The sequence below is a fragment of the Anolis sagrei genome, chromosome 6, assembly GCF_037176765.1.
Source record: "Anolis sagrei isolate rAnoSag1 chromosome 6, rAnoSag1.mat, whole genome shotgun sequence".
NCBI classification, from domain to species: Eukaryota; Metazoa; Chordata; class Lepidosauria; order Squamata; family Dactyloidae; genus Anolis; species Anolis sagrei.
Window position 1 is genome coordinate 50,600,051 of NC_090026.1, and position 24,847 is coordinate 50,624,897.

General features: G+C 43.8%; 1 protein-coding gene across 1 annotated transcript; it reads right to left on the reverse strand.

Annotated features, from left to right (window-relative positions):
- Positions 1–246: 246 nt before the first annotated feature.
- Positions 247–24,847, reverse strand: LOC137097441 (mucin-2-like). Its single transcript, XM_067470557.1, has 9 exons — positions 21,088–24,847; positions 20,851–20,943; positions 15,230–15,348; positions 12,935–12,993; positions 9,096–9,253; positions 5,796–5,958; positions 4,728–4,889; positions 493–628; positions 247–255 (listed from the first exon to the last, which is right to left on the reverse strand). The coding sequence occupies exons 1-9, from the start codon at positions 24,845–24,847 to the stop codon at positions 247–249; spliced, it is 4,659 nt and encodes a 1,552-aa protein (XP_067326658.1).

Genomic DNA, 24,847 nt, shown 5'->3' on the forward strand with positions numbered 1-24,847 from the left:
ATCCAACATCACACCCAAGCTGCGAACCTGCTTTGTGATGGTTCATAGCAGGAGATACATTCGGTATGCATTGCATACCAATTTTTGGAGACAGAGATTCACAGAGACTTCTCACTTTTCCTCACCTAACAACTTCTCCATGCGTACCATCAAAGCTTTCTGCTAAATTATGAAAAGTAGACTGCTCCCGTGTTACTCCCACCCTAACCTCACATAAGGTTTCCAAATTTCATGTCCTAGTCCCTCTTATCCAATCTGCAGGAAAGAAGAAGGAATCTGAAGGGAGGGGAACTGTAACAGAAAGCATTGTGTATGCATTTTCCTCTTTTTATTACATACGGTGTTTTTTTAGTGGCATATTGTGGTTGATGGTTAATGTGTTAATAAGTTGCTCCTTGTAATATCCCACAAGCTGCCTGTTTTGCTATCACAAGTCTCAGAGTTGGGCTGTAAAATCTCAGGGCCTGGGATAGCCCTGATCTGGCAACTCACTCCATGCATGTCACCTTGCTCATGGCAAAATGGGTCCTTACCATTGTGGAAGTCAGCCGCCTCATTTGTAAAGTTCAGGGCCCCTCGGGGTCGCCATTCTTCCTCTTCATAAATGAGGTTATCTCCATCAGAGTCTCTGCAAGAACAATTAACAGAGGTGATTACCAGGATACAGAGACAGAGCAAAAGAATGCTTCTCTCCTTCTAGTACAAGATGTCCCATCCCACGGCTCAATGCCACATTGCACAAGGCAAATTACTGTATTTTCCGGCGTAGTAGACAACTTCTTAATCCTGGAAAATCCTCTCAGATGTCGGTGGTCGTCTAATATGCCAGGTATAAAATTTATTATATTAAATATGTTTGAAGGGATGAGTAAATGTTGCTTAAAGGGTGGGTGCTTATTTTGGCAAGGGTGCCAAGTAAAAGCCCTAAGTCTTCCTGGTGGCTTCTCCTCCTCTTCTCCATTGCCCAGTGGCTCCCTCACGTTGCCTCCTCCTCCTCCAACGAGGCGGGCATGACCCTGCTACGTCAGCTCCACTGGCTGCCGGTCCATCTCCGAGCCCAATTCAAAGTGCTAGTTTTGACTATAAAGCTCTATACCAGTTGTTCTCAACCTGGGGTCCCCAGATGTTTTTGGCCTTCAACTCCCAGAAATCCTAACAGCTGGTAAACTGGCTGGGATTTCTGGGAGTTGTAGGCCAAAACACCTGGGGACCCACAGATTGAGAACCACTGTTCTATACGGTTCTGGCCCAGCTTACTTTTCCGAAAGCATCCACCCCTACATCCCACCTCATAATCTAAGATCATCCGGGGAGGCCCTGCTCTCACTCCCATCAACAGCCATGTGCCTGGCGGGGACGAGAGATAGGGCCTTCTCGGCTATGGCCCCCCACCTATGGAACACACTCCCAAATGAGGTAAGATCCACTCCCTCCCTCCTGGCTTTTAGGAAAAAATTAAAATCATGGTTTTGGGACCAGGCCTTCGGGCATTAGAAGTAAATAAATGCAGCATTTTGGAAAGACTATGACTGGAATGGCGATTTGATGGATGAGACTGTTTTATTGTTTTATTTCTTATGGATGTATTGTTTTAATTTGATTTATGTTTAATTGTAGTATAATTGTAATTGTTTCTACTGGCATTGAATTTTTGCCACGACTTGCTTGTAAACCGCTTTGAGTCCCCCTAGGGGTGAGAAAAGCGGTATACAAATACTGTAAATAATAAAATAATAATGGTGTGGAGGAGCCCCTCAGGGAGACTGAAGCCTGACAGAGGGAGCCAAGCAGTGCCGGAGGGGCGCAGTAGCAGTAGCTGCTTTGAGTGCCCTGCTCCAGCGGGAGGGCAGTTGCCCGCCTCCTCCACCCTCGGTGTCCCGAGCGGTGTGGCCTGAAGAGGAGAAAGAGGAGGAGGAAGAGGGGAGGAGGAAGGCGGAGGGAGGGAGCACGTGGGGAGGAGGAATGGTAAGCCGCATTGCCGTGGAGACCACCGAGGTGTCCTGCCACCACCAGTTTAGTGGCTCTACCTCGCCATAAGTCTCTGGCAGAAGGAGGAGGAAGAGGAGGAGGAGGAGGAAGAAAGGAAGGAGGGAGGGAGGGAAGGAGGGAGAGAGGAGAGCAGAGGGAGGGTGCAGGGAGGAGGAGCAGCAAACTGCACTACCATAGAGACTTGGGACTCTAAAAAACTGCATCAAATATTAGACAAATCAACTTGCATAATCTTGAATTTATTAATAAATTTAAATAAATTTACACAAATTAAAATCTCACATATTATACAATTATTAAATTAAGCAATATATTAATTGAATATAATCAACTGAAAGACGAAATGACTACTCCAAAGACAAAACAGGAAAAAGAAGAACCAAAATTACCACAAAGAAGAAACTCTCTTCCAGACAACCCGAATTTAAAAGACATCTTGAAAGAAATACTAAGACTGTCTGAAAGCCAAAAAGTAGCCCAAGAAAATCAAACAAACTTTCAGGAAAAAATGCTGGAGATGAAAAATGAGATTTCAGGTGAACTAAGTGAAATGAAAAAAAATTATAACTCATTATAACTCGACATCAATGAAATTAAACAAGATAAACAAGAACTTAAAGAACAACAAGACACATTACAAGAAAAAGTGAAGACCTTAGAGGCTACCTGTAGCAAACTGGAAGCAAGGCAAGAAAAACTAGAACAAAGAGAGACTGAGTTTCAATTACGGTTCAGAAATATAGAGGAAGAACCGAAAGAAAACATAAGAAGCAAGATCTGTAAAATAATAGCTGAACTCCTAGAAGCTACAGAAGAAGATATATCTGACGATATTGAGAAATCATACAGAATAATGACAAATTACGCTAAGAAACAGATATGTCTTACATGCCCTGCGGAAAGCTGATAAGTCCTGCAAGGCATGGACTTAAGGTGGCAGAGTATTCCAGAGTGATGGTGCCACTGCGGTAAAAGCTCTGCGTCTGGTTGCTGTTAGACACAAGGTCTTGACATTGGGAATTTCCCACAAATCTTGGTCTTCAGAACGAAGGGATCTCTGGGGTTGGTAGGGGGTGAGGCGGTCCCTCAGGTACATCGGCCCCAGACCATTCAAGGCCTTAAAGGTGAGTACCATCACTCTGAAAGTGAGCCGGTGCTCAATTGGTAACCAGTGCAACTGCAGTAAGATTGGTGTTATGTGGCATCTCATCGGCAAGAAGCCGAGCAGCTGCATTTTGAACTAACTTGAGCTTCCGGATCACCGACAGAGGAAGGCCAATGTAGAGGCCGTTACAGTAGTCCAGTCTTGAGATGACCGTAGCCTGGATCACCATAGCTAGGTCATCCTTGGACAGATAGGGGGCCAGCTGTCTAGCCTGCCGCAGATGAAAAAAGGCGGTTCTGCTAACGGCGGAGACCTGGGCTTCCATCGTCAGCAGAGAGTCCAAAAGGACTCCCAGACTTTTTACCAATGATGACAGGCATAGCGCCTCGCCATCCAGGGTAGGCATGCTGACTTTCCCTCACCACAAGCCTCCAGCAGAAGACAACCTTCAAGTCCAGAGAGATGAAAGCTCTCTCAAGCTACTACAAAAAAGAGGCGTGGTCTTATATGGCGAGTATATCCTAAACACTCAATTTTGGATAGGAAAGTTGGGGGCCGTTTTATACCCCCAGTCGTCTACTACGCCGGAAAATACGGAATTTCAGCCTATAATCATGGTAGGTCTCTCATCACCTCTGGATAAAGAAGTGTCACTATGGCAGATTCTTTTACCCAGGCTGACCTCATAACTACAACCCCAGAAATCCTGCCACTCTCTTTGCTCTTGTTTCCCCAAATATGCCCTGGATGGATTGGGTCTTGGTCCTCAGGAGACTCCTTCACTGTGGAACCTCCTGGGGACCTGGGTCTTGGTCCTCAGGAGACTCCTTCACTGTGGACTTGCAGTTGTTTGAGTTCTTTAGTTTTTAGTATGAATGGTCTGACTCCAGGCTTGATAAACAGCCTTAAAACAACAACAATAATAGGTTTATTGGACACAGTATGAAAATATATTAAACTCTATTATTCTGCTCCTCCAAACCGTAAGTAGTTCTCTCTTCTTTCCCAAATCCAAACTTCTGTCTCTGTTACATCTCAACTCTTTCTAGGTTCGACAGTCAAACTCTGAATATATGAAATCAACACCCTGACTATATGCATTTTCAATACATTTTGTTTCCCTGCAGTCCCCCTTCAGAATTGCAAGGGCTACCTGGAAGCCAAACCTGCCTACTACCATACCTGTCTCACCAGAGGCGGCCCTAGGTAATTTTTGACGGTAAGTAAGTATTTTGGCGCCCCCCCCCCCCCAACCAATCACTGATATATATTTTCTGTTTGTCATGGGAGTTGTGTGTGCCATATTTGGTTCAATTCCATCATTGGTGGAGTTCAGAATGTTCTTTGATTGTAGGTGAACTATACATCCCAGTGACTACAACTCGCATTTGTCAAGGTCTGTTTTCCCCCAAGAGCGCCTCAAGAGCGCCCCTGGGCAAAACCAACTATACTGCGAATGCTTACTTTGCGTAATGTTTGAGCCGCCCCTGTGTCTCACAGACACATTGATAAATCATCCCTTCCACATCTCTCTCTTAAGAGATCTCAGGGTTTGAGATCTCTTCTACTTATCTTCCCCAGTAGGAATATTTGCAAATGTATGCCTTCCACTCTTGTTTCTGCTCCTTCTTACCCAGGCACAGACTTTCTCCGATAGGCTCTGAAGAGGAAGACAGCCAGGATGATACCAACCAGGAAAAGGACAGCCATCCCAATACCAAGGCCCACCTCACTCTTCTGGAAACGCGTCTGGCAGTTATTGCCTACATACCAAAAGGCATTCGGATCATTACAGCTAGAGACAGGACAGAAAGAGAGATTGAGGTTAGTTCTTTTCCTTCCCAAAATATATTAACAAACTACAGCATATGTTATTCTTGTCAAGATGCCATCTGTTTTAAGAGTTGTATGGTACTCTCTCTACAGGTTGTTGATATGGGTGTGGAAGGTGGGTTGAAGGAGTAAAATTAATTTAACTAATTTACAATGCCATAAAAATCTCCAGCAAGCCTGCAAAGAATGGGGAAGTAGTTCATCAGTGTCACAAATGGATGGTGAAGCAACAGCTCCCCTGGTGGCCAGAATACCCTCATGAAAAGTTGGAATGTTAAATTGCCTCTTTGTCTATCTATATATGTCGTGTGTTTATGGCATCGAATGTTTACCATGTATATGTACATTATAATCCGCCCTGAGTCCCCTGCAGGGTGAGAAGGGCAGACAATAAATATTGTCAATAAATAAATAAATAATAAAATCATTTCTCCCTGTTTTCCTGTTATTCCCAAAAAATAGAGAGCAAGGGTTCCCTGAAATGCGAAAGGCAAAAGGTCCCTAAGATCAAAAGTGAAACAGTTATGTAATTACAACAATGTATATTATGTCTTTGCTTAATTGCTACAACATTCAATTAAGTTTTTAAAAACAGATTTATGCTACTTTTAATCTATACTTAATCTATATTATGTGAACCACCAAAATTAGGCAACTTTTAATCTATATAATATGAACCACCAAAAAGTTAATCAGACATTAGCATGATATATGAAAGAACAGAATGGTCTGTCAATAGAAGAGTTTAAAAGGATGTCTTTCAGTGTTTGTTCCAATCAGAACGTGTTATTATTTTACATTTTAGTTGACAGGTTGGCAAAAAAATGGACATGGGCAGCTTTTTACTACCTCCTCCTTTCTTACTTACTTGCAGTTGGGGCCTTTGTCAGAGATACGGCAAACCCCATGGTAGCAGTTCATGGCATTCGGACTGTCCTTAGTGCAGTTACTCACACAACGTAAGTTGCCTGTTGATGTATCTGGATAATAGTAGTTTGCATATGTAGCACCAACTGCTGTTTTGCAAAACTCTGAGGAAGAAAAACAGAATGGACCATCAAAAATGTAGGTAGTAGGTACAGAAGAAAGAAGAGGACAGTACCCAAACATTGTGAAGATACAGTGAAGATAAAGTGGGTCTGTTGAAAGTTAACAAATCTAGCTTCGTCTGCATTTGGATGGACGACTTTCTAGGCACCCCCATACGTACAATGCAAGCAAATGTGGAATTTCATAGCCACAAGTTGGTGCCACTGTACTGAATGTGATGACTTTCTTGCGTTGTCTAAAGATTGGCTTCCCCCATATTTTGGATGTGCTAACTTGCTTTTAAATGGATTAAAGGATGCTCTGGAAATAGAACAATGTTATAAAGCAGCGTTTCTCAACCTGGAGGTCAGGACCCCTGGCAGGGTCACAAGGGGGGGGGGGTCAGAGGGGTCGCCAAAGACACTGTATTTTCTGTTGGTCATAAAGGGTTCTGTGTGGGAAGTATGGCCCAATTCTATCATTGGTGGGGTTCAGAATGCTCTTTGTGATTATCAAGGTCTATTTTCTCCAAAGGTCTATTTTCCCCATACTCCACCAGTGTTTACATTTGTGCATATTGAGTATTTGGGCCAAGTTTGATCCAGATCCATCATTGTTTGAGTCCACAGTGCTCTCTGAAATTAGGTGAACTACAACTCCAACACTCAAGGTCAATACCCACCAAACCCTTCTATTATTTTCCGTTGGTCATGGGTGTTCTGTGGGCCAAGCTTTGTTCATTTCACCGTTGGTGGAGTTCAGAGTGCTCTTTGATTGTAGGTTAACTATCAACCCCAGCAACTACAACCCCCAAAAGACAAAATCAATCCCCTCAACTCCACCTATAATCAAATTTGGGCATATTGGGTATTGGTCCACTGAACGAAAATACATCCTGTATATCAGATATTTATATTATGATTCATAACAGTAGCAAAATTAGTTATGAAGTAGCAAGGAAAATACTTTTATGGTTGGGGGTCACCACAACATGAGGAACTGTATTAAGGGGTCGTGGCATCAGAAAGGTTGAGAAACACTGTTGTAAAGCAACCAGTTTGGCCACAGTTGTCTGTTTTTGTTCTTAGTGGACTATAGCTGTAGATTAAGGGGAGAAAGGGTGACCCATAATTCTCCCTCCCATTTCCACATCTGGAACTCACCAATTGCATTAAAGTCCATTTGGCCACCGATAATTGGATTTGGTGAAGAAGTGAAGCACAATTCTGGAAACAAACAGAGATAGTTGACCTTCATGGAAAGTCCTTTTTTCTTTCATTTGTTTCTGCTCTTTCAGAGATTCTGCTGTGTGCCACAAACATGCTGACACATTAAATAGATCCTCCTACTGATTCCTAAAAGGAGGACCAACCTTAGGATGTATTTCTGAACTGGGTTGTTGTAGGTTTTCGGGCTATATGGCCATGTTCTAAAAGCATTCTCTCCTGACGTTTCACCTGTATCTATGGCAAGCATCCTCAGAGGTTGTGAGGTCTGTTGAAACCTCTAAGGATGCTTGCCATAGATGCAGGCAAAACGTCAAGAGAGAATGCTTTTAGAACATGGCCATATAGCCTGAAAAACCTACAACAACCCAGTGATTCCAGCCATGAAAGCCTTTGACAATATATTTCCAAACTGCTAATAGTGTTGGATATATATGGTTTTTAATACTTGTAAATCAAACATAGCCAACTAAGCCTTCATATCCAGAAAGGAAAGGTAGCGGATAAATGTGTAAGGGGTAGAGGATAAATGCTGTCCCTTGTGGGCTATTACCCTCAGTTCACAGAAAGTGCAAAGGTTGCAAGCCTGGGTCATATGCACATCCACATGGCAGTCTGTGATGAATTGCCTACCTTTTAGGCCAAGGAAAAGCTCAGGAAGTAGGCCCAGTTATTTTGGCAGCCATTTTGTGAGATGGTGCATGGAGGCAGCCATCTTGGAGTAGCCATTTCCTAGAGGGGGCAGAGCTTAGGAGCAGCCTGGAGGGAAATGTGGAGATTGGCTGGGAGAAAGTGGGTGGAGCTTAGTTAGAGTGCAGAAAAAAATTCCTGAAAGGGTGCGTTTTAAAATCTGACAGTTTAGTTAGATTCTGGTGTTTGATGAGTTTAGTCAGGTTCTGGTGTTTGAAGAAGTTAATCAGATTCTGGTGTTTGAAGAAGGGAGTCGGGTTCTGGGTTTTGAAGAAGACAGTTGGGAGAGAAAGTTAGGAGAAGTTAGTGAAGCCAAAGTGGTTAGTTAGAGAAGATAGATTGCTATTAGGAAGAATAGCTGGTATCGAGAATAGACAAATCCAAGGGAAAGGACTGTCTGGAGCATTAGGAATTCTATTCAGAGGGAAGTCTGCTAGTTTTCTGAGGGAGTGAAGAGTTGTTATTGGAACTAAGTATTGAACTGTTTTTTAAAGTAACCATAAGCTTCATCTTATTATTGCAACCATTACGCTTAAGTGTCTGTATTGTTGAAGTTCAGACAAATAAACAACTTTGTTCTTTGTTCATCAACAACTGTCTCAAGTGTGCCTCTATATAAAGAAGTATTCTTAACAAGATAGGGAAACAGAGTTTCCAGATTGGTGGCAGCAACATTTTGAAAGAATCACATTGTTATTCACCTCGGTATTCTGAGCCCTGAGTGCGAATTCAAAACATTGCAGCTTAATCAAACTTCTGGTCAAACAAGAACTGAATATTCCTTTTGAGTGTGGTGGTAGCCCGTTTTCACAGTGAATTACGTCAGAATACAGTGTGTTGGGGCAAAGTTCACTACCGCCTCCAAACTTTTAAGTCGTTTTAAATAATAATCTATTACACAGTCCTGTCCTCAGGAAATGAGTTGGGATGGAGAGCCAGACAAGTTGAGGACGAAGATCTCTCATCCCTGACCACTTCCTGTAAACAGGGCTACTGTGTCTCACAGGCAAGCACTGTGGTACAAGCTTTCGAATAATCAAAGCTGCAAATCTATAACCTGTAAATGTGAAGGGTTGGCTGTATTAGCAAACAGCCATCAGCCTTATGTGTCTTCTAACAAAAGTAAATTTCCATCCCTTGTGGCAGTAACTAGAACTTCCCATAGGGTAATTGCATGCAAATCTCTCATTCAATTTGAACATTGTTACCCAGTTGGCATTTACCTGGCGAATTCATACAATCCTTCTCAGTGGAGTTGCTGCCTTGGAGTTTCTGTATCACTGACTGTATTTGGTTTTCGAGAGTTGAATTAATGGTGCTCAATTTATTCTCTACAAGGACTTCAAATATAATTTCATGATCCACAATGATGCTCCCACGCCTAACAACAAAGAAGAAGAAGAAGATAAGATCTCAATTGCTTTCTCATTACTTTATCATTTGATAGAAGTGGTGTGGAAGGACATCCTAGGGAAAACCCTGGTTTGGAAGGCAAAACATAAAGTCCCACCAGGTAGAATGATGTCTTGTTTCTCATATCCCATCCTTAAATCCCCACCTTTTTCATGCTGCCTTTCCTCCTGATATGGCCATGTAGTGACTAGGGGTGAACGAAAGTGGATGGGAAGTGCCCAGCTACATATATATCTCTCAACCTGGGCATACAATGGCTTTATCCTCTGGGACCTCCGGAGGACTCCCAAGATGCTGTCATCTAGTTTTAGACACACAGTCAAATACTTTTTGGCTAACCTGCTATGGTGGAAAACATAGACAAAGGTAGATTTGAGGTCCTGGGTTTCTGTGTGAAGGAAGAAGGGAATCAATCCCTCCTCAAAAATGGAGAAAGACATTTTAAACAAAAAATACCACAATGGGTATTTGTGGAAGCATTCAAACAAAGTGGAAATCCCAAAGGTAGTAAAAGATGGCCAACATATGTGGAAACACTCCAGAAATCACAAAGTAACCGCCAATTGAAAACACTGATAGAAATAAACCAACAAGGCTATAATATGAACTGGTTTGCATATGCACAAATACACCAACAATATCAAAAAAGTGGTGCTGACAGGATTTGAAGTTCAAGGAGCTCCACTGGCTGCCATTCATCTACCGGACCCAATTCAAGGTGCAGGTTCTTACCTACAAAGCCCTGAACGGTTTGGGACCCGCCTACCTGCGTGATTTCATCTCTGTATACGAACCCACATGATCCCTTCGATCATCCGGGGAGGCCCTGCTCTTGATCCCACCAGCTTCGCAGGCGCGATTGGTGGGGACAAGAGAGAGGGCCTTTTCGGTGGTGGCCCCTCGACTCTGGAATTCACTCCCTAAAGACATCAGACATGCTCCAACTTTGGCAGTCTTCAGGAGGAGCTTGAAGATGTTGCTATTCCAGTGTGCCTTCCCGGAATAATGACCCCATAGCACTTTGTCTTCTAAAGCACTTTACATTTCTTTAGGTCTGCTCGTATGTCCTTCCACACACACCAGTATCACCTTCTGTTCATGTCCCAGCATTATTTCCAATTTTAACCTAACATTTGGCCTCCGCACTGTTTTTAACTATGTGTTGTTTTATTGATAATGTTGTTTCTTATTGTCTATGTGTTTTAATTGCTTGTATTGTTGTTATTATTGCTTGTATTGTTGTGTTTGGGCTCCGCCTCATGTAAGCCGCACCGAGTCCCTTGGGGAGATGGTAGCGGGGTACAAATAAAGTGTTATTAAAAGACAGATTTTGACAAGATACTACAATCAAGAAATAAACAACTCTCTGAGCTCTACAACCTCATGTTCAAATTGTATACAGAAGATGAATATATCAAAGAATGTATGGTAAAATGGGCCAAAAACAGTGGCCATTCGATCAGCTTAGATAAATGGGAATACCTCTGGAGTGTAAACATTAAAATTTTCAGAAGCTATTCACTTCTGGAAAAAATCTACAAAATGTTTTATAAGTCCTATATGACACCAGCTAAATTAGCCAAAATGCAGCCACAATTAAAAAACACTTGCTGGAAATGTAAACAAGCAACGGGATCATTTTTCCATATGTGGTGGTCTTGCAAGAAGGCAAAAAGCTTTTGGATTGAGATCCATAAAACTATTGAAAAATATTAAAGCTAAAAATATCTATGCACCCAGAAATATTCCTGCTAGGAATAACAGACAGATCACTGCTGTGTCACAGATGGACGATGAAAGCGACAGCTACCCTGGCGGTCAGAAAAAGTTAAATAGCCTCTGACTGCCTGTCTATATCTGTTGTGTGTCTTTGGCATTGAATGTTTGCCATATATGTGTACATTGTAATCTGCCCTGAGTCCCCTGCGGGGTGAGAAGGGCGGAATATAAATACTGTAAATAAATAAATAAATACATGTATTTCAGTTACAAAAATATCCATCTGCATCTGTGATCTAAAATCTATATTATTATTATTATTATTATTATTATTATTATTATTAACCTTATTTATACCCCGCAAAATCTCCCGAAGGACTCGATGCAGCTTACAAAGGCCAAGGCCGCCGACAACAACAACATACAATACACAATAAACTCATAAGCAAATAATAAAACATCAAGCAAAACAATAAAACAGTAAAACAATGACACCGGGATGCAATTAAAACCAAAGGCAGGGCCAAATGTAATGGACAAAATTTAAACAGTGCTGAACTTGACAGGTAATATGTAGAGGTATTTGTAGGTAGGTGCAATGTGCAGATGATCCTGAATCTCTAGCAAGGTGCATTTGGGACTTGAAGCCAGGAGTTTTCTATTCTGGAAAGGCACACTGGAACAGCCAGGTCTTCAGGCTCTTCCTAAAGACAGCCAATGTTGGGGCTTGTCTGATGTCCTTGGGGAGAGAGTTCCAGAGTCAGGGGGCTACCACAGAGAAGGCCCTGTCCCTCGTCCCCACCAAACGCGCATTTGACGCAGGTGGGATCGCGAGCAGGGCCTCTCCAGATGTTCAGAGGGAGCGTGCGGGTTCGTAAGCGGAGATGCGGTCACGCAGGTAGGCAGGTCCCAAACCGTTTAGGGCTTTGTAGGTGAGCACCTGTACCTTGAATTGGGACCGAAAAATGAACGGCAGTCAATGGAGCTCCTTGAACAGGAGGGTTGACCTCTCTGTAACGAGCACCAGTTAACATCCTGGCCGCGGTCTGCTGGACTAGCTGAAATTTCCGAGCCATTTTCAAGGGCAGCCCCACGTAGAGCGCATTACAGTAGTCCAATCTAGAGGTGACCAAGGCATGGACCACCCCGGCCAGATCAGCCTTTATGAGGTAAGGTCACAGTTGGCACACGAGTCTTAATTGTGCAAAAGCCCTCCTGGACACCGCCGACGCCTGAGCCTCAAGCGTAAGTGATGAATCCAGAAGGACTCCCAAACTGCAGACCTGTAACTTCAGGGGGAGTGTAACCCCGTCCAGCACAGGTTGCCACCCTATACCCTGATCTGATTTTTGTTCAACCAGGAGGACCAGGAGGACCTCTGTCTTGTCGTTCCTCCTCATCCAGACAGCCACAGCGGCCAATTACTCGTCCAGCACTCGAGGGGCTTCCTTGGAATTAGGTGGAAAAGAGTAATAGAGTTGTGTGTCATCTGCGTAGAGATGGCACCTAACTCTAAAACTCCGGATGACCTCTCTCAGCGATTTCATGTAGATGTTAAAAAGCATGGGAGATAAAATAGAGCCTTGCGGGACCCCACAGGTCAAAGGCCAGGGGTCCGAGCAGGCCGTGACTTGACATCAAAAGAGCTATTTCTCACTCCATGAACAAAAGTTGAGTTTTGTTAAATAAAACTAATTTAGGGACTCTTAGAAGGAATAATGGTGCTGAGAGAGAAAGAGAGAGAGGTGGTACGTAGAAGAACTACCACAATAAAGCTGGAGTATCTTTTTAGGTTTTCTTTGCAAAAAACAATCCTTGGTGAACTTACAATAGGGAACTGGGAGCTGGAGCTCATTGTCTTCAGCCTTAAGGACAAATTGCTCTCTGGGAGACCTTAAACTGCCTGGGGTCTCACTTCTTACCCACCTACCTCAGTGAAGAGATGACCACACCATGGTATCCAGGAATGTCCCCATAAACAGTGTACATCTACAAGTTGGAGAAAAATACAGAAACCTTCATAAACCATACAGAGGCCATCCAAGTAGTGAAGAAGGGAGGGGGAGAGAAAGAGAGGGAGATTTGCTTAAGGAATACATGACACACCGATCATAGAATCATAGAGTTGGAAGAGACCTCATGGGCCATCCAGTCCAACCCCCTGCCAAGAAGCAGGAAAATTGCATTCAAAGCACTCCCGAGAGATAGTCATCCAGCCTCTTTTTAAAAGCCTCCAAAGAAGGAGCCTCCACCATACTCCAGGGCAGAGAGTTCCACTGCTGAACAGTTCTCACAGCCAGGAAGTTCTTCCTCATGTTCAGATGGAATCTCCTTTCTTGTAGTTTGAAGCCATTGTTTCGTGTCCTAGTCTCCAGGGCAGCAGAAAACAAGCTTACTCCCTCCTCCCTATGACTTCCTCTCTCATATTTATACATGGCTATCATGTCTCCTCTCAGTCTTCTCTTCTGCAGGCTAAACACGCCCAGCTCTTTAAGCCATTCCTCATAGGGCTTGTTCTCCAGACCCTTAATCATTTTAGTCGCCCTCCTCTGGACACATTCCAGCTTGTTGATATCTCTCTTCAATTGTGGTGCCCAGAATTGGATACAATATTCCAGGTGTGGTCTGACCAAGGCAGAATAGAGGGGTAGCATGACGTCCTTGGATCTAGACCAGGGGTCCTCAAACTTTTAAACAGAGGGCCAGGTTACAGTCCCTCAAACTATTGGCGGGCCGGATTATTATTTGAAAAATTATATCTTATTTGTAGTGCAAAAAAAAAACAAACCTTTAAAACAAGACAAAAATTAAAACAAATATAAACTTATTAGTATTTCAATGGGAAGTGTTTTTGGCTGATGATAGGATTGTTGTTGTTGTTGTTGTTGTTGTGTGCTTTCAAGTTGTTTCAGACTTAGGTTGACTTTGAGTGAGGGCCGGGTAAATAACCTTGGAGGGCTGTATGCGGCCCCCGGGCTGTAGTTTGAGGCCCCCTGATCTAGACACTATATTGATGCAGGCCAAAATCCCATTGGCTCTTTTTGCCGCTGCATCACATTGTTGGCTCATGTTTAACTTGTTGTCCATGAGGATTCCAAGATCTTTTTCACACATACTGTACTCGAGCCACATGTCCCCCATTCTGTATCTTTGCATTTCATTTTTTTCGCCTAAGTGGAGTATCTTGCATTTGTCACTGTTGAACTTCATTTTGTTAGTTTTGGCCCATCTCTCTAATCTGTTAAGATGATTTTGATATTTTATAATAGCTAGCAGCGAGCACTCTACTTATTCAACCAATTAGAGATGTGAGAATCATCATTCTTATCAAGATGGTGTATGGGAGAGGTCAGGTTCATCCCTCCTCAGCATCCACAACCCTTTGAAAAAAACTTCTGAATTCAAATATCTTTTAAATTCTTCAGCTGGAGCAATGGGGGCATTTTCTAATACTTTAAGTAGAGGGGAGAAGAGGTAAATATTGTTGTGATGATCTGAATATATGTGACCATCAAGACAAACCAATTAAAAGCATGAGTCCCCAATTCTTAAGTGAAAACAAGAGGTAATTGCAGCCAATGTATTTCGTGATACATGTATAACTTATCCCTAAGAAGACAGAGAACACAAGTCTCATATGACTTATTGTTACCTGGCTGCCAGTCAGCTTCCGAGCACAATTCAAAGTGCTGGTCTTAACCTATAAAGCTCTAAATGACTCCGGCCCAATTTACCTGTCCGAACGTATCCTCCCCTATGAGCCATCAAGATTACTAAGATCATCTGAAAGTGCCCTGCTCTCAATCCCACCGGCTTCACAGGCGCAGCTGGTGGGGAAGAGAGACAGGGCCTTCTCGGTGGTGGCCCCTCGACTCTGGAATTCCCTTCCACTGGAGATCAGAACTGCCCCTTCGATCTTAACATTCAGGAAACAGGTGAAAACCTGGCTTTGGGGATTGGCATTCAATGAATGAGCCATGATCCTGTGATATGGATGGATGACGACGAATAATGACTTTTGATGACGACTGACCACTGTAATCATATGATTGTATTTTTTGCCATTTTAATTGTTTCAATGTTTTAATATTTTAGCGTGATTTAGAAATATGATGTTTTAATGATGGTCTGTAATATTGATGTTGGAAACCGGCCCGAGTCCCTCGAATGGAGGTGAGAAGACCGGTATACAAAACTACCAAATAAATAAATAAATAATAAATACCTTTTCTTCAAACTCAATTTTAAATTCTTGATATTCTTTTGAGTTTGAATTCTCGAGTTCCTTGCTGTAATTCCTGTTCGTCACCTTCACCTGGGCTTCAACTGTTACAGGCACTATTACTAAAACGAGAGAGAAAAGTGATAAATAGAATGAGTTACTTTGAAGGAAAATAGAATTAAAAAGTAAAAATATGTGTCAGAATACTATATGGCAGTTATGAATGAGTAACTTGGAATAATGCACTCATGACTGTTACATATTCAGAGTCTCAGCATAGTCCATAAATTAGAAGCTAATTAGGATCTGTGAAAGTCACCCAATCTCCACTTCATTGGAAGCAACCTCTGCAATGAATGGAGGTCTGTTCCACCATTGATCAGGAAGCAGCTGGCTGATGATCCCCCTCAAGCGAGTGATCTCTGGCACAAGGGAGAATTGAGACAGATGGCCTGTTTTTGCCTGTAACAGGAGAAATCTTTCACTAGAGGGAGCTGAAATGGCAACTAGCTGCTTAGAATCATAGAATCAAAGAGTTGGAAGAGACCTCATGGGCCATCCAGTCCAATCCTCTGCCAAGAAGCAGGAACATTGCACTCAAATCACCCCTGACAGATGGCCATCCAGCCCCTGTTTAAAAGCTTCCAAAGAAGGAGCCTCCACCACACTCCGGGGCAGAGAGTTCCACTGCTGAACGGCTCTCACAGTCAGGAAGTTCTTCCTCATGTTCAGCTGGAATCTCCTCTCTTGTAGTTTGAAGCCATTGTTCCACGGACTAGTCTCCAATGAAGCAGAAAACAAGCTTGCTCCCTCCTCCCTGTGGCTTCCTCTCACATATTTATACATGGCTATCATATCTCCTCTCAGCCTTCTCTTCTTCAGGCTAAACATGCCCAGCTCCTTAAGCCGCTCCTCATAGGGCTTGTTCTCCAGACCCTTGATCATTTTAGTCACCCTCCTCTGGACACATTCCAGCTTGTCAATATCTCTCTTGAATTGTGGTGCCCAGAATTGGACACAATATTCCAGGTGTGGTCTAACCAAAGCAGAATAGAGGGGTAGCATTACTTCCCTAGATCTAGACACTATGCTCCTATTGATGCAGGCCAAAATCCCATTGGCTTTTTTTGCCGCCACATCACATTGTTGGCTCATTCCACGAGGACTCCAAGATCTATTTCACATGTACTGCTCTCAAGCCAGGCATTGCCCCCCTATTCTGTATCTTTGCATTTCGTTTTTCCTGCCTAAGTGGAGTATCTTGCATTTGTTCCTGTTGAACTTCATTTTGTTAGTTTTGGCCCATCTCTCTAATCTGTCAAGATCGTTTTGAATCCTGCTCCTGACCTCTGGAGTATTGGCTGTCACTCCCAATTTGGTGTCGTCTTTAATGCTTTAATTATTTAATTAGTTTTGTTAGTTTTGGCCCATCTCTCTAATCTGTCAAGATCGTTTTGAATCCTGCTCCTGTACTCTGGAGTATTGGCTGTCACTCCCAATTTGGTGTCGTCTTTATGCTTTAATTATTTAATTAATAATTAATAATTTAATTAATAATTAATTTAATTATTGCTTTATGTATTTTAATTATGGTTGTATTATTGTAATCGTTCTGTAGGGGCATCGTATTGTTGCCAAGTATAAGCCATCCTGAATCCCCCTTTGGGAGTAGAAAAGAGACGGGGTAGAAATACTGGAAATAAATAAATAAATAAATAAATAACTGTACTTACCCGTTTCCTTTTCGATTACATCCAAACTAAACTCACATTTCGGCCCATAGAATTCGCTGGGGCATATACATTTAATCCCATCATGGCTTCCTCCATTCATACATATTTCTGAAAGACAGAAGTTCCACAAATCCGAATATAATTGCAGAGAGGCACACCCATAACTGTTGGCTCTAAATGGCATGTAAATAATGTAGATAATTTTAAGTAAATATCTATACATGTCTCCATTGAGTCAGCAAACCCCTAACAGTCTTCCTTTCGGTTTTCAAGGGGTAGCAATAACAGATAATGTCTTTTTAAAAAGGTGTGAAGAGGAAAAAAACCAAAATCTCCAGAAAGAAAATGAGAGGGGGGTTTCACATATATTGTGACCTTGATGAGGAGATATTGGAAAAATAGATATTTATTTATGTATAAATTGTATGTATTTTACAAGCACTGAAATGTATAGAAAAATCAGGCTCTCTCTATATAAGAAACCCAAGCTGTCCAGGCACAGCAAGAGGGGGGATGAAGAGGGGGGCATGTTATCTATACATTCCAGAGAGAGAGACTGGTACAACAGGAGCCTACCTCTCCCTCCTCCCTTGATTGATGAATGTAAGCTGTATGCTTGCTCTTTAGAAAGACACAGAGACATGCCTTTTGTATGTTGGAAGGTGGAATTTTATATTCGTATGATGCTAAGATGACATAGTGAATGAGGTCAATGTATGTAAATGCATGTTCTTTGTTTGACTGCGATTGGAGGGTATAAAAGCCATAGTCAACTCCTATATCAGGGCTCTGGATGCTTTTGGACATAGTCCACTCCAGGGTCCCAGCTGGAAATAAATCCATGCTTTTCAGACCTCCGGACCTCTCTTTGTCTCTTTTCCTGAAACCTTCTCCCTGCCATTTCAACCTCTTGGTTGCTTATCACTCTCTGCTCAGTCCACTAATTCTTTTCGAATTTCTGAGCTTTGTTGATAATTTTGAGTCAGTTTTGACAAACCCTCATGGAACACTTGGTTGTTGTAGGATTTTCAGGCCATATGGTCATGTCTTGAAGCATTATCTCCTGACGTTTCACCTGAGACCTCACAACCTCTAAGGATGCTTGCCATAGATGCAAGCAAAACATCAGGAGATAATGCTTCTAGAACATGGCCATATAGCCTGAAAAACCTACAACACCCCAGTGATTCCAGCCATGAAAGCCTTTGACACCTCATGGAACACCTCCACAGAGATAACTTTCAAGCTACTATGGACATCTATCTCCTTCATAACCAAATGAGTATAGCAAAAATATAGGACACCAAAAAAAACCTGCTCCTCTGAAGGGAAAAACAAAGCTGTTTACTTTGCAAGCACTGGGATATCTGGGGCGGATCTACACCAACCCAATAATTTAGGGCTGATCCAATATATGCCGGATTAGGACTATTCTCTGACTTTGGTTAAGACAGGGCAAGGCTGTGTTAAAGTGGCTTTGCCTCAGATTACGCCATGCTGTGTTTGGCCATCATTCCAGCCCCAATCTAGCCTAAGTGATCAGTGTGGATGTGCCTGGTTTAGCTGTGCACACCTCTCGGAATTTGCAATGCTGATAAGCTCCAGGGTTTTGTTTTTGCCTTCTTCCTTAAACACACAATGATTCACCTGAATAGACCTCACAACCTCTGAGGATGCTTGCCACAGATGCAGGCAAAACGTTAGGAGAGAATGCTTCTAGAACATGGCCATATAGCCCGAAAAACCTACAAAAAACCCAATGATTACAGCCACGAAAGCATTCAACAATACATTCCCTTAAATACATCATACGGTATACCCCCACTTCCCAGGACAAATGACCCAAGCAACATTAGAGAGTGGAAAATGTTAATACCGGGATTGTGGCGCAGCTGGCTGAGTGTCAGCTGCATTAAGATCACTCTGACCAAAAGGTCATGAGTTCGAAGCCAACCCGGGTTGGAGTGGGTTTCCAACCAAATGTGTGTAGCCTGTTGTCGACCTTTGCAACCCGAAAAGACAGTTGCATCTGTCAAGTAGGAAAATAAGGTGCCACCTTAAAGTGTGGGGAGGCTAAATTAACTGATTTATGAGGCCATAAAGAAGACTCCAGCAAAAGCATTCCAGCGGGGAAGCATGCGGGGAATGCGGAAGTGCTTTATCAGCGTCGCAGATGGACAATGAAAGTGACAGCTCCCCTGGCGGCCAGAAAAGTTAAATAGCCTCTGTGTATGTCGGTATATGTTTGTATGTCGAAAATTGGCATTGAATGTTTGCCATATATGTGTACACTGTAATCCGCCCTGAGTCCCCTGCGGGGTGAGAAGGGCGGAATATAAATACTGTAAATAAATAAATAAATAAATAATGAAGAAGTTTATTTTGCCTGCAGTTTATTTTGCCTGATCCTATTGGAAAAACAACATTGTCCCCTTTCCATGCCACATCCTCTCCTAAGTATTTTAGCCTTTGAATTCAGAATGCAGTGATTGAATTAATCTGAGGACAAAGAGAGGAGGTTAAGAGAAGAAGAGAAGGCTGAGAGGGGATATGATAGCCATGTATAAATATGTGAGAGGAAGTCACAGGGAGGAGGGAGCAAGCTTGTTTTCTGCTTCCCTGGAGACTAGGACGCGGAACAATGGCTTCAAACTACAAGAGAGGAGATACCATCTGAACATGAGGAAGAACTTCCTGACTGTGAGAGCCGTTCAGCAGTGGAACTCTCTGCCCCGGAGTGTGATGGAGGCTCCTTCTTTGGAAGCTTTTAAACAGAGACTGGATGGCCATCTGTCAGGGGTGATTTGAATGCAATATTCCTGCTTCTTGGCAGGGGGTTGGACTGGATGGCCCATGAGGTCTCTTCCAACTCTTTGATTCTATGATTCTATGATTCTAAAAGGAAGGAAAGGAAAGAAACTGGGACATTTTAAAAAGCAGCTGAAAATGGGACAACAGCAGATTAATAGGGACTGTCACTGCCAAATTGGGACACTTGGTAGATATGAATATTTGGTGTTTCAAATGACTGACCTGATTTGAAATGGCTATATTTCTGCAACCATGAAAACACCTCACTTCCATGAGAAATGGTTTATTTGAACCAGCTTAGCTGGAATACCCTTCTCTCTGGAGCACAGACAGAAGTGGTGCAACAACGTCTGAAAGGGAGGCATTGGAAATGACAAATACTTGGGTGGGAGAAAGGTAGAGTGTGTGTAGTCAAGACAGCAATAGAAAAATCACCAACAAAGGAAGCAGAAAAGCAAGTTAAGGGTGCATCTTGATGGTAAAATTACTGCAGTTTGAAATAATTATAACTGCTATGGTTCAGTGCTATGGAACAACGGGAGCTATAGTTTGACAAGGTCTTTAGCGTTCTCTGCTCACCAAACTACTAAATACATTGCTCCGTATCATTGAGCCATGGCAGTTGGTGCATTAATTCTGATACACCCCTACAAACCCTATTTTAAATAACAGAGGTGGGCACTCCACCTTGGTGAAGGCTCATCTGGTAGGCACTGGCAGTTCACCAATACTCCACTGGTGCTGATCAGAAAGAAAAAAAGGTTTATGAAACTGGGTTGTTGTAGGTTTTTTCGGGCTATATGGCCACGGTCTAGAGGCATTCTCTCCTGATGTTTCACCTGCATTTATGAAAGTTGAAGCAAGAACAGTCTCATTGCTAAGCATGTAAACACCCTATGTTGAAACTGGATTTGGAGTGGGCTTCAAAGACTCCTTATGCCCAAACGTAGGAACAAACATATTGCCATTGGGACTACTGTCCAGTAAACTGTGGCACAGGAATACAGATAGATAGATAGATAGATAGATAGATAGATAGATAGAGAGATAGAATGATTACCAAGAAGACAAGACACTCACCGGCAGTTGTAGTTTTAGGGGTGCTCTGAGTAACAGGCTGAGGTGGCTGGGAGGAGGTCAAATGGGTGGTAATGATGGCTGGTGTCGTGCCTCCTGAGGGAGTGGTTGTGAAAAAAGAGGTCTTAGTACTGCTTGTTATTAGTGTGCTGGTTTCCAAAGATGAATTACTTATAATTTCTGAAAAAGTGGTTGTGAAAAGTGAGGAGACAGTGCTGCTATCGGCTGTGGTACTCTTACCTGATGGAGAACTAGTTGTGTCTTCTGAAGGGGTGGTTGTTGAAAGTGGGGAGACAGTGCTGTTATCGGCTGTGGTACTGTTATCTGACGGTGAGCTAGTTGTGTCTTCTGAAGGGGTGGTTGTTGAAGGCGGGGAGACAGTGCTGTTATCGGCCGTGGTACTGTTATCTGATGGTGAGCTAGTCGTGTCTTCTGAAGGGGTGGTTGTTGAAGGCAGGGAGACAGTGCTGTTATCGGCCGTGGTACTGTTATCTGATGGTGAGCTAGTCATGTCTTCTGAAGGGGTGGTTGTTGAAGGTGGAGAGACAGTGCTGTTATCGGCCGTGGTACTGTTATCTGATGGTGAGCTAGTCGTGTCTTCTGAAGGGGTGGTTGCTGAAGGTGGGGAGACAGTGTTGTTATCGGCCGTGGTACTGTTATCTGATGGTGAGCTAGTTGTGTCTTCTGAAGGGCTGGTTGTTGAAGGTGGGGAGACAGTGCTGTTATCGGCCGTGGTACTGTTATCTGATGGTGAGCTAGTCGTGTCTTCTGAAGGGGTGGTTGCTGAAGGTGGGGAGACAGTGTTGTTATCGGCCGTGGTACTGTTATCTGATGGTGAGCTAGTTGTGTCTTCTGAAGGGCTGGTTGTTGAAGGTGGGGAGACAGTGCTGTTATCGGCTGTGGTACTGTTATCTGATGGTGAGCTAGTCGTGTCTCCTGAAGGGGTGGTTGCTGAAGGTGGGGAGACAGTGCTGTTATTGGCCGTGGTACTGTTATCTGATGGTGAGCTAGTTGTTTCTACTGAAGGGGTGGTTGCTGAAGGTGGGGAGACAGTGCTGTTATCGGCTGTGGTACTGTTATCTGATGGTGAGCTAGTCGTGTCTTCTGAAGGGGTGGTTGCTGAAGGTGGGGAGACAGTGCTGTTATCGGCCGTGGTACTGTTATCTGATGGTGAGCTAGTTGTGTCTTCTGAAGGGCTGGTTGTTGAAGGTGGGGAGACAGTGCTGTTATCGGCTGTGGTACTGTTATCTGATGGTGAGCTAGTTGTTTCTACTGAAGGGGTGGTTGCTGAAGGTGGGGAGACAGTGCTGTTATCGGCTGTGGTACTGTTATCTGATGGTGAGCTAGTCGTGTCTCCTGAAGAGGTGGTTGCTGAAGGTGGGGAGACAGTGCTGTTATCGGCCGTGGTACTGTTATCTGATGGTGAGCTAGTTGTTTCTACTGAAAGGCTGGTTGTTGAAGGTGGGGAGACAGTGCTGTTATTGGCTGTGGTACTGTTATCTGTTGGTGAGTTAGTCGTGTCTTCTGAAGGGGTGGTTGTTGAAGGCGGAGAGACAGTGCTGTTATCGGCTGTGGTACTGTTCTCTGATGGTGAGCTAGTTGTGTCTTCTGAAGGGGTGGTTGCGGAAGGTGGGGAGACAGTGCTACTGTTATCTGATGGTGAGCTAGTTGTGTCTTCTGAAGGGGTGGTTGTTGAAGGTGGGGAGACAGTGCTGTTATCGGCGGTGGTACTGTTATCTGATGGTGAGCTAGTCGTGTCTTCTGAAGGGGTGGTTGCTGAAGGTGGGGAGACAGTGCTGTTATCGGCCGTGGTACTGTTATCTGATGGTGAGCTAGTCGTGTCTTCTGAAGGGGTGGTTGCTGAAGGTGGGGAGACAGTGCTGTTATCGGCCGTGGTACTGTTATCTGATGGTGAGCTAGTTGTGTCTTCTGAAGAGGTGGTTGTTGAAAGTGGGGAGACAGTGCTGCTATCGCCTGTGGTACTGTTATCTGATGGTGAACTAGTTGTGTCTTCTGAAGGGGTGGTTGTTGAAAGTGGGGAGACAGTGCTGCTATCGCCTGTGGTACTGTTATCTGATGGTGAGCTAGTTGTGTCTTCTGAAGGGGTGATTGTTGAAAGTGGGGGGACAGTGCTGCTATCGCCTGTGATACTGTTATCTGATGGTGAGCTAGTTGTGTCTTCTGAAGGGGTGGTTGTTGAAAGTGGGGAGACTGTGCTGCTATCGCCTGTGGTACTGTTATCTGATGGTGAGCTAGTTGTGTCTTCTGAAGGGGTGATTGTTGAAAGTGGGGAGACAGTGCTGCTATCACCTGTGGTACTGTTATCTGATGGTGAGCTAGTTGTGTCTTCTGAAAGGGTGGTTGTTGAAAGTGGGGAGACTGTGCTGCTATCGCCTGTGGTACTGTTATCTAATGGTGAGCTAGTTGTGTCTTCTGAAGGGGTGGTTGTTGAAAGTGGGGAGACAGTGCTGCTATCGCCTGTGATACTGCTATCTGATGGTGAGCTAGTTGTGTCTTCTGAAGGGGTGATTGTTGAAAGTGGGGAGAAAGTGCTGCTATCGCCTGTGGTACTGTTATCTGATGGTGAACTAGTTGTGTCTTCTGAAGGGGTGATTGTTGAAAGTGGGGAGACAGTGCTGCTCTCGCCTGTGGTACTATTATCTGATGGTGAGCTAGTTGTGTCTTCTGAAGGGGTGGTTGTTGAAATTGGGGAGACAGTGCTTCTATCGCCTGTGGTACTGCTATCTGATGGTGAGCTAGTTGTGTCTTCTGAAGGGGTGATTGTTGAAAGTGGGGAGACAGTGCTGCTATCGCCTGTGGTACTGTTATCTGATGGTGAGCTAGTTGTGTCTTCTGAAGGGGTGGTTGTTGAAAGTGGGGAGACAGTGCTGCTATCGCCTGTGGTACTGTTATCTGATGGTGAGCTAGTTGTGTCTTCTGAAGGGGTCATTGTTGAAAGTGGGGAGACAGTGCTGCTATCACCTGTGGTACTGTTATCTGATGGTGAGCTAGTTGTGTCTTCTGAAAGGGTGGTTGTTGAAAGTGGGGAGACAGTGCTGCTATCGCCTGTGGTACTGTTATCTAATGGTGAGCTAGTTGTGTCTTCTGAAGGGGTGGTTGTTGAAAGTGGGGAGACAGTGCTGCTATCGCCTGTGATACTGCTATCTGATGGTGAGCTAGTTGTGTCTTCTGAAGGGGTGATTGTTGAAAGTGGGGAGAAAGTGCTGCTATCGCCTGTGGTACTGTTATCTGATGGTGAACTAGTTGTGTCTTCTGAAGGGGTGATTGTTGAAAGTGGGGAGACAGTGCTGCTCTCGCCTGTGGTACTATTATCTGATGGTGAGCTAGTTGTGTCTTCTGAAGGGGTGGTTGTTGAAATTGGGGAGACAGTGCTTCTATCGCCTGTGGTACTGCTATCTGATGGTGCGCTAGTTGTGTCTTCTGAAGGGGTGATTGTTGAAAGTGGGGAGACAGGGCTGCTGTTGGCTGTGGTACTGTTATCTAATGGTGAACTAGTTGTGTCTTCTGAAGGGGTGGTTGTTGAAAGTGGGGAGACAGTACTGCTATCGCCTGTGGTACTGTTATCTGATGGTGAGCTAGTTGTGTCTTCTGAAGGGGTGGTTGTTAAAAGTGGGGAGACAGTGCTTCCATCCTCTTTGGTACTAGTAACCAACGGTGATTTGCTTGTGTCTTCTGAAGGGGTGGCTGTCAAAAGTGTGGACGCAGTGCTGCCATCCACTATGGTACTAGTATCCGATGGTGAGTTGGTCATGACTTCTGATGGGGTGGCTGTCCAAAGTGTGGAATCAGTGCTGCCATCCACTGTGGTACTAATATCTGCTTCTGAAATACTTGTATCTTCTGAAGGGGAGGCTGTGAAAAGTGGGGACACAGTGCTGTCACCCACTGTGATACCAGTATCTGATGTTGAAACACTTGTTTCCTCTGAAGGGGTGGCTGCAAAAAGTGGAGATATACTGCTTTTGGACAAGATCGCCAT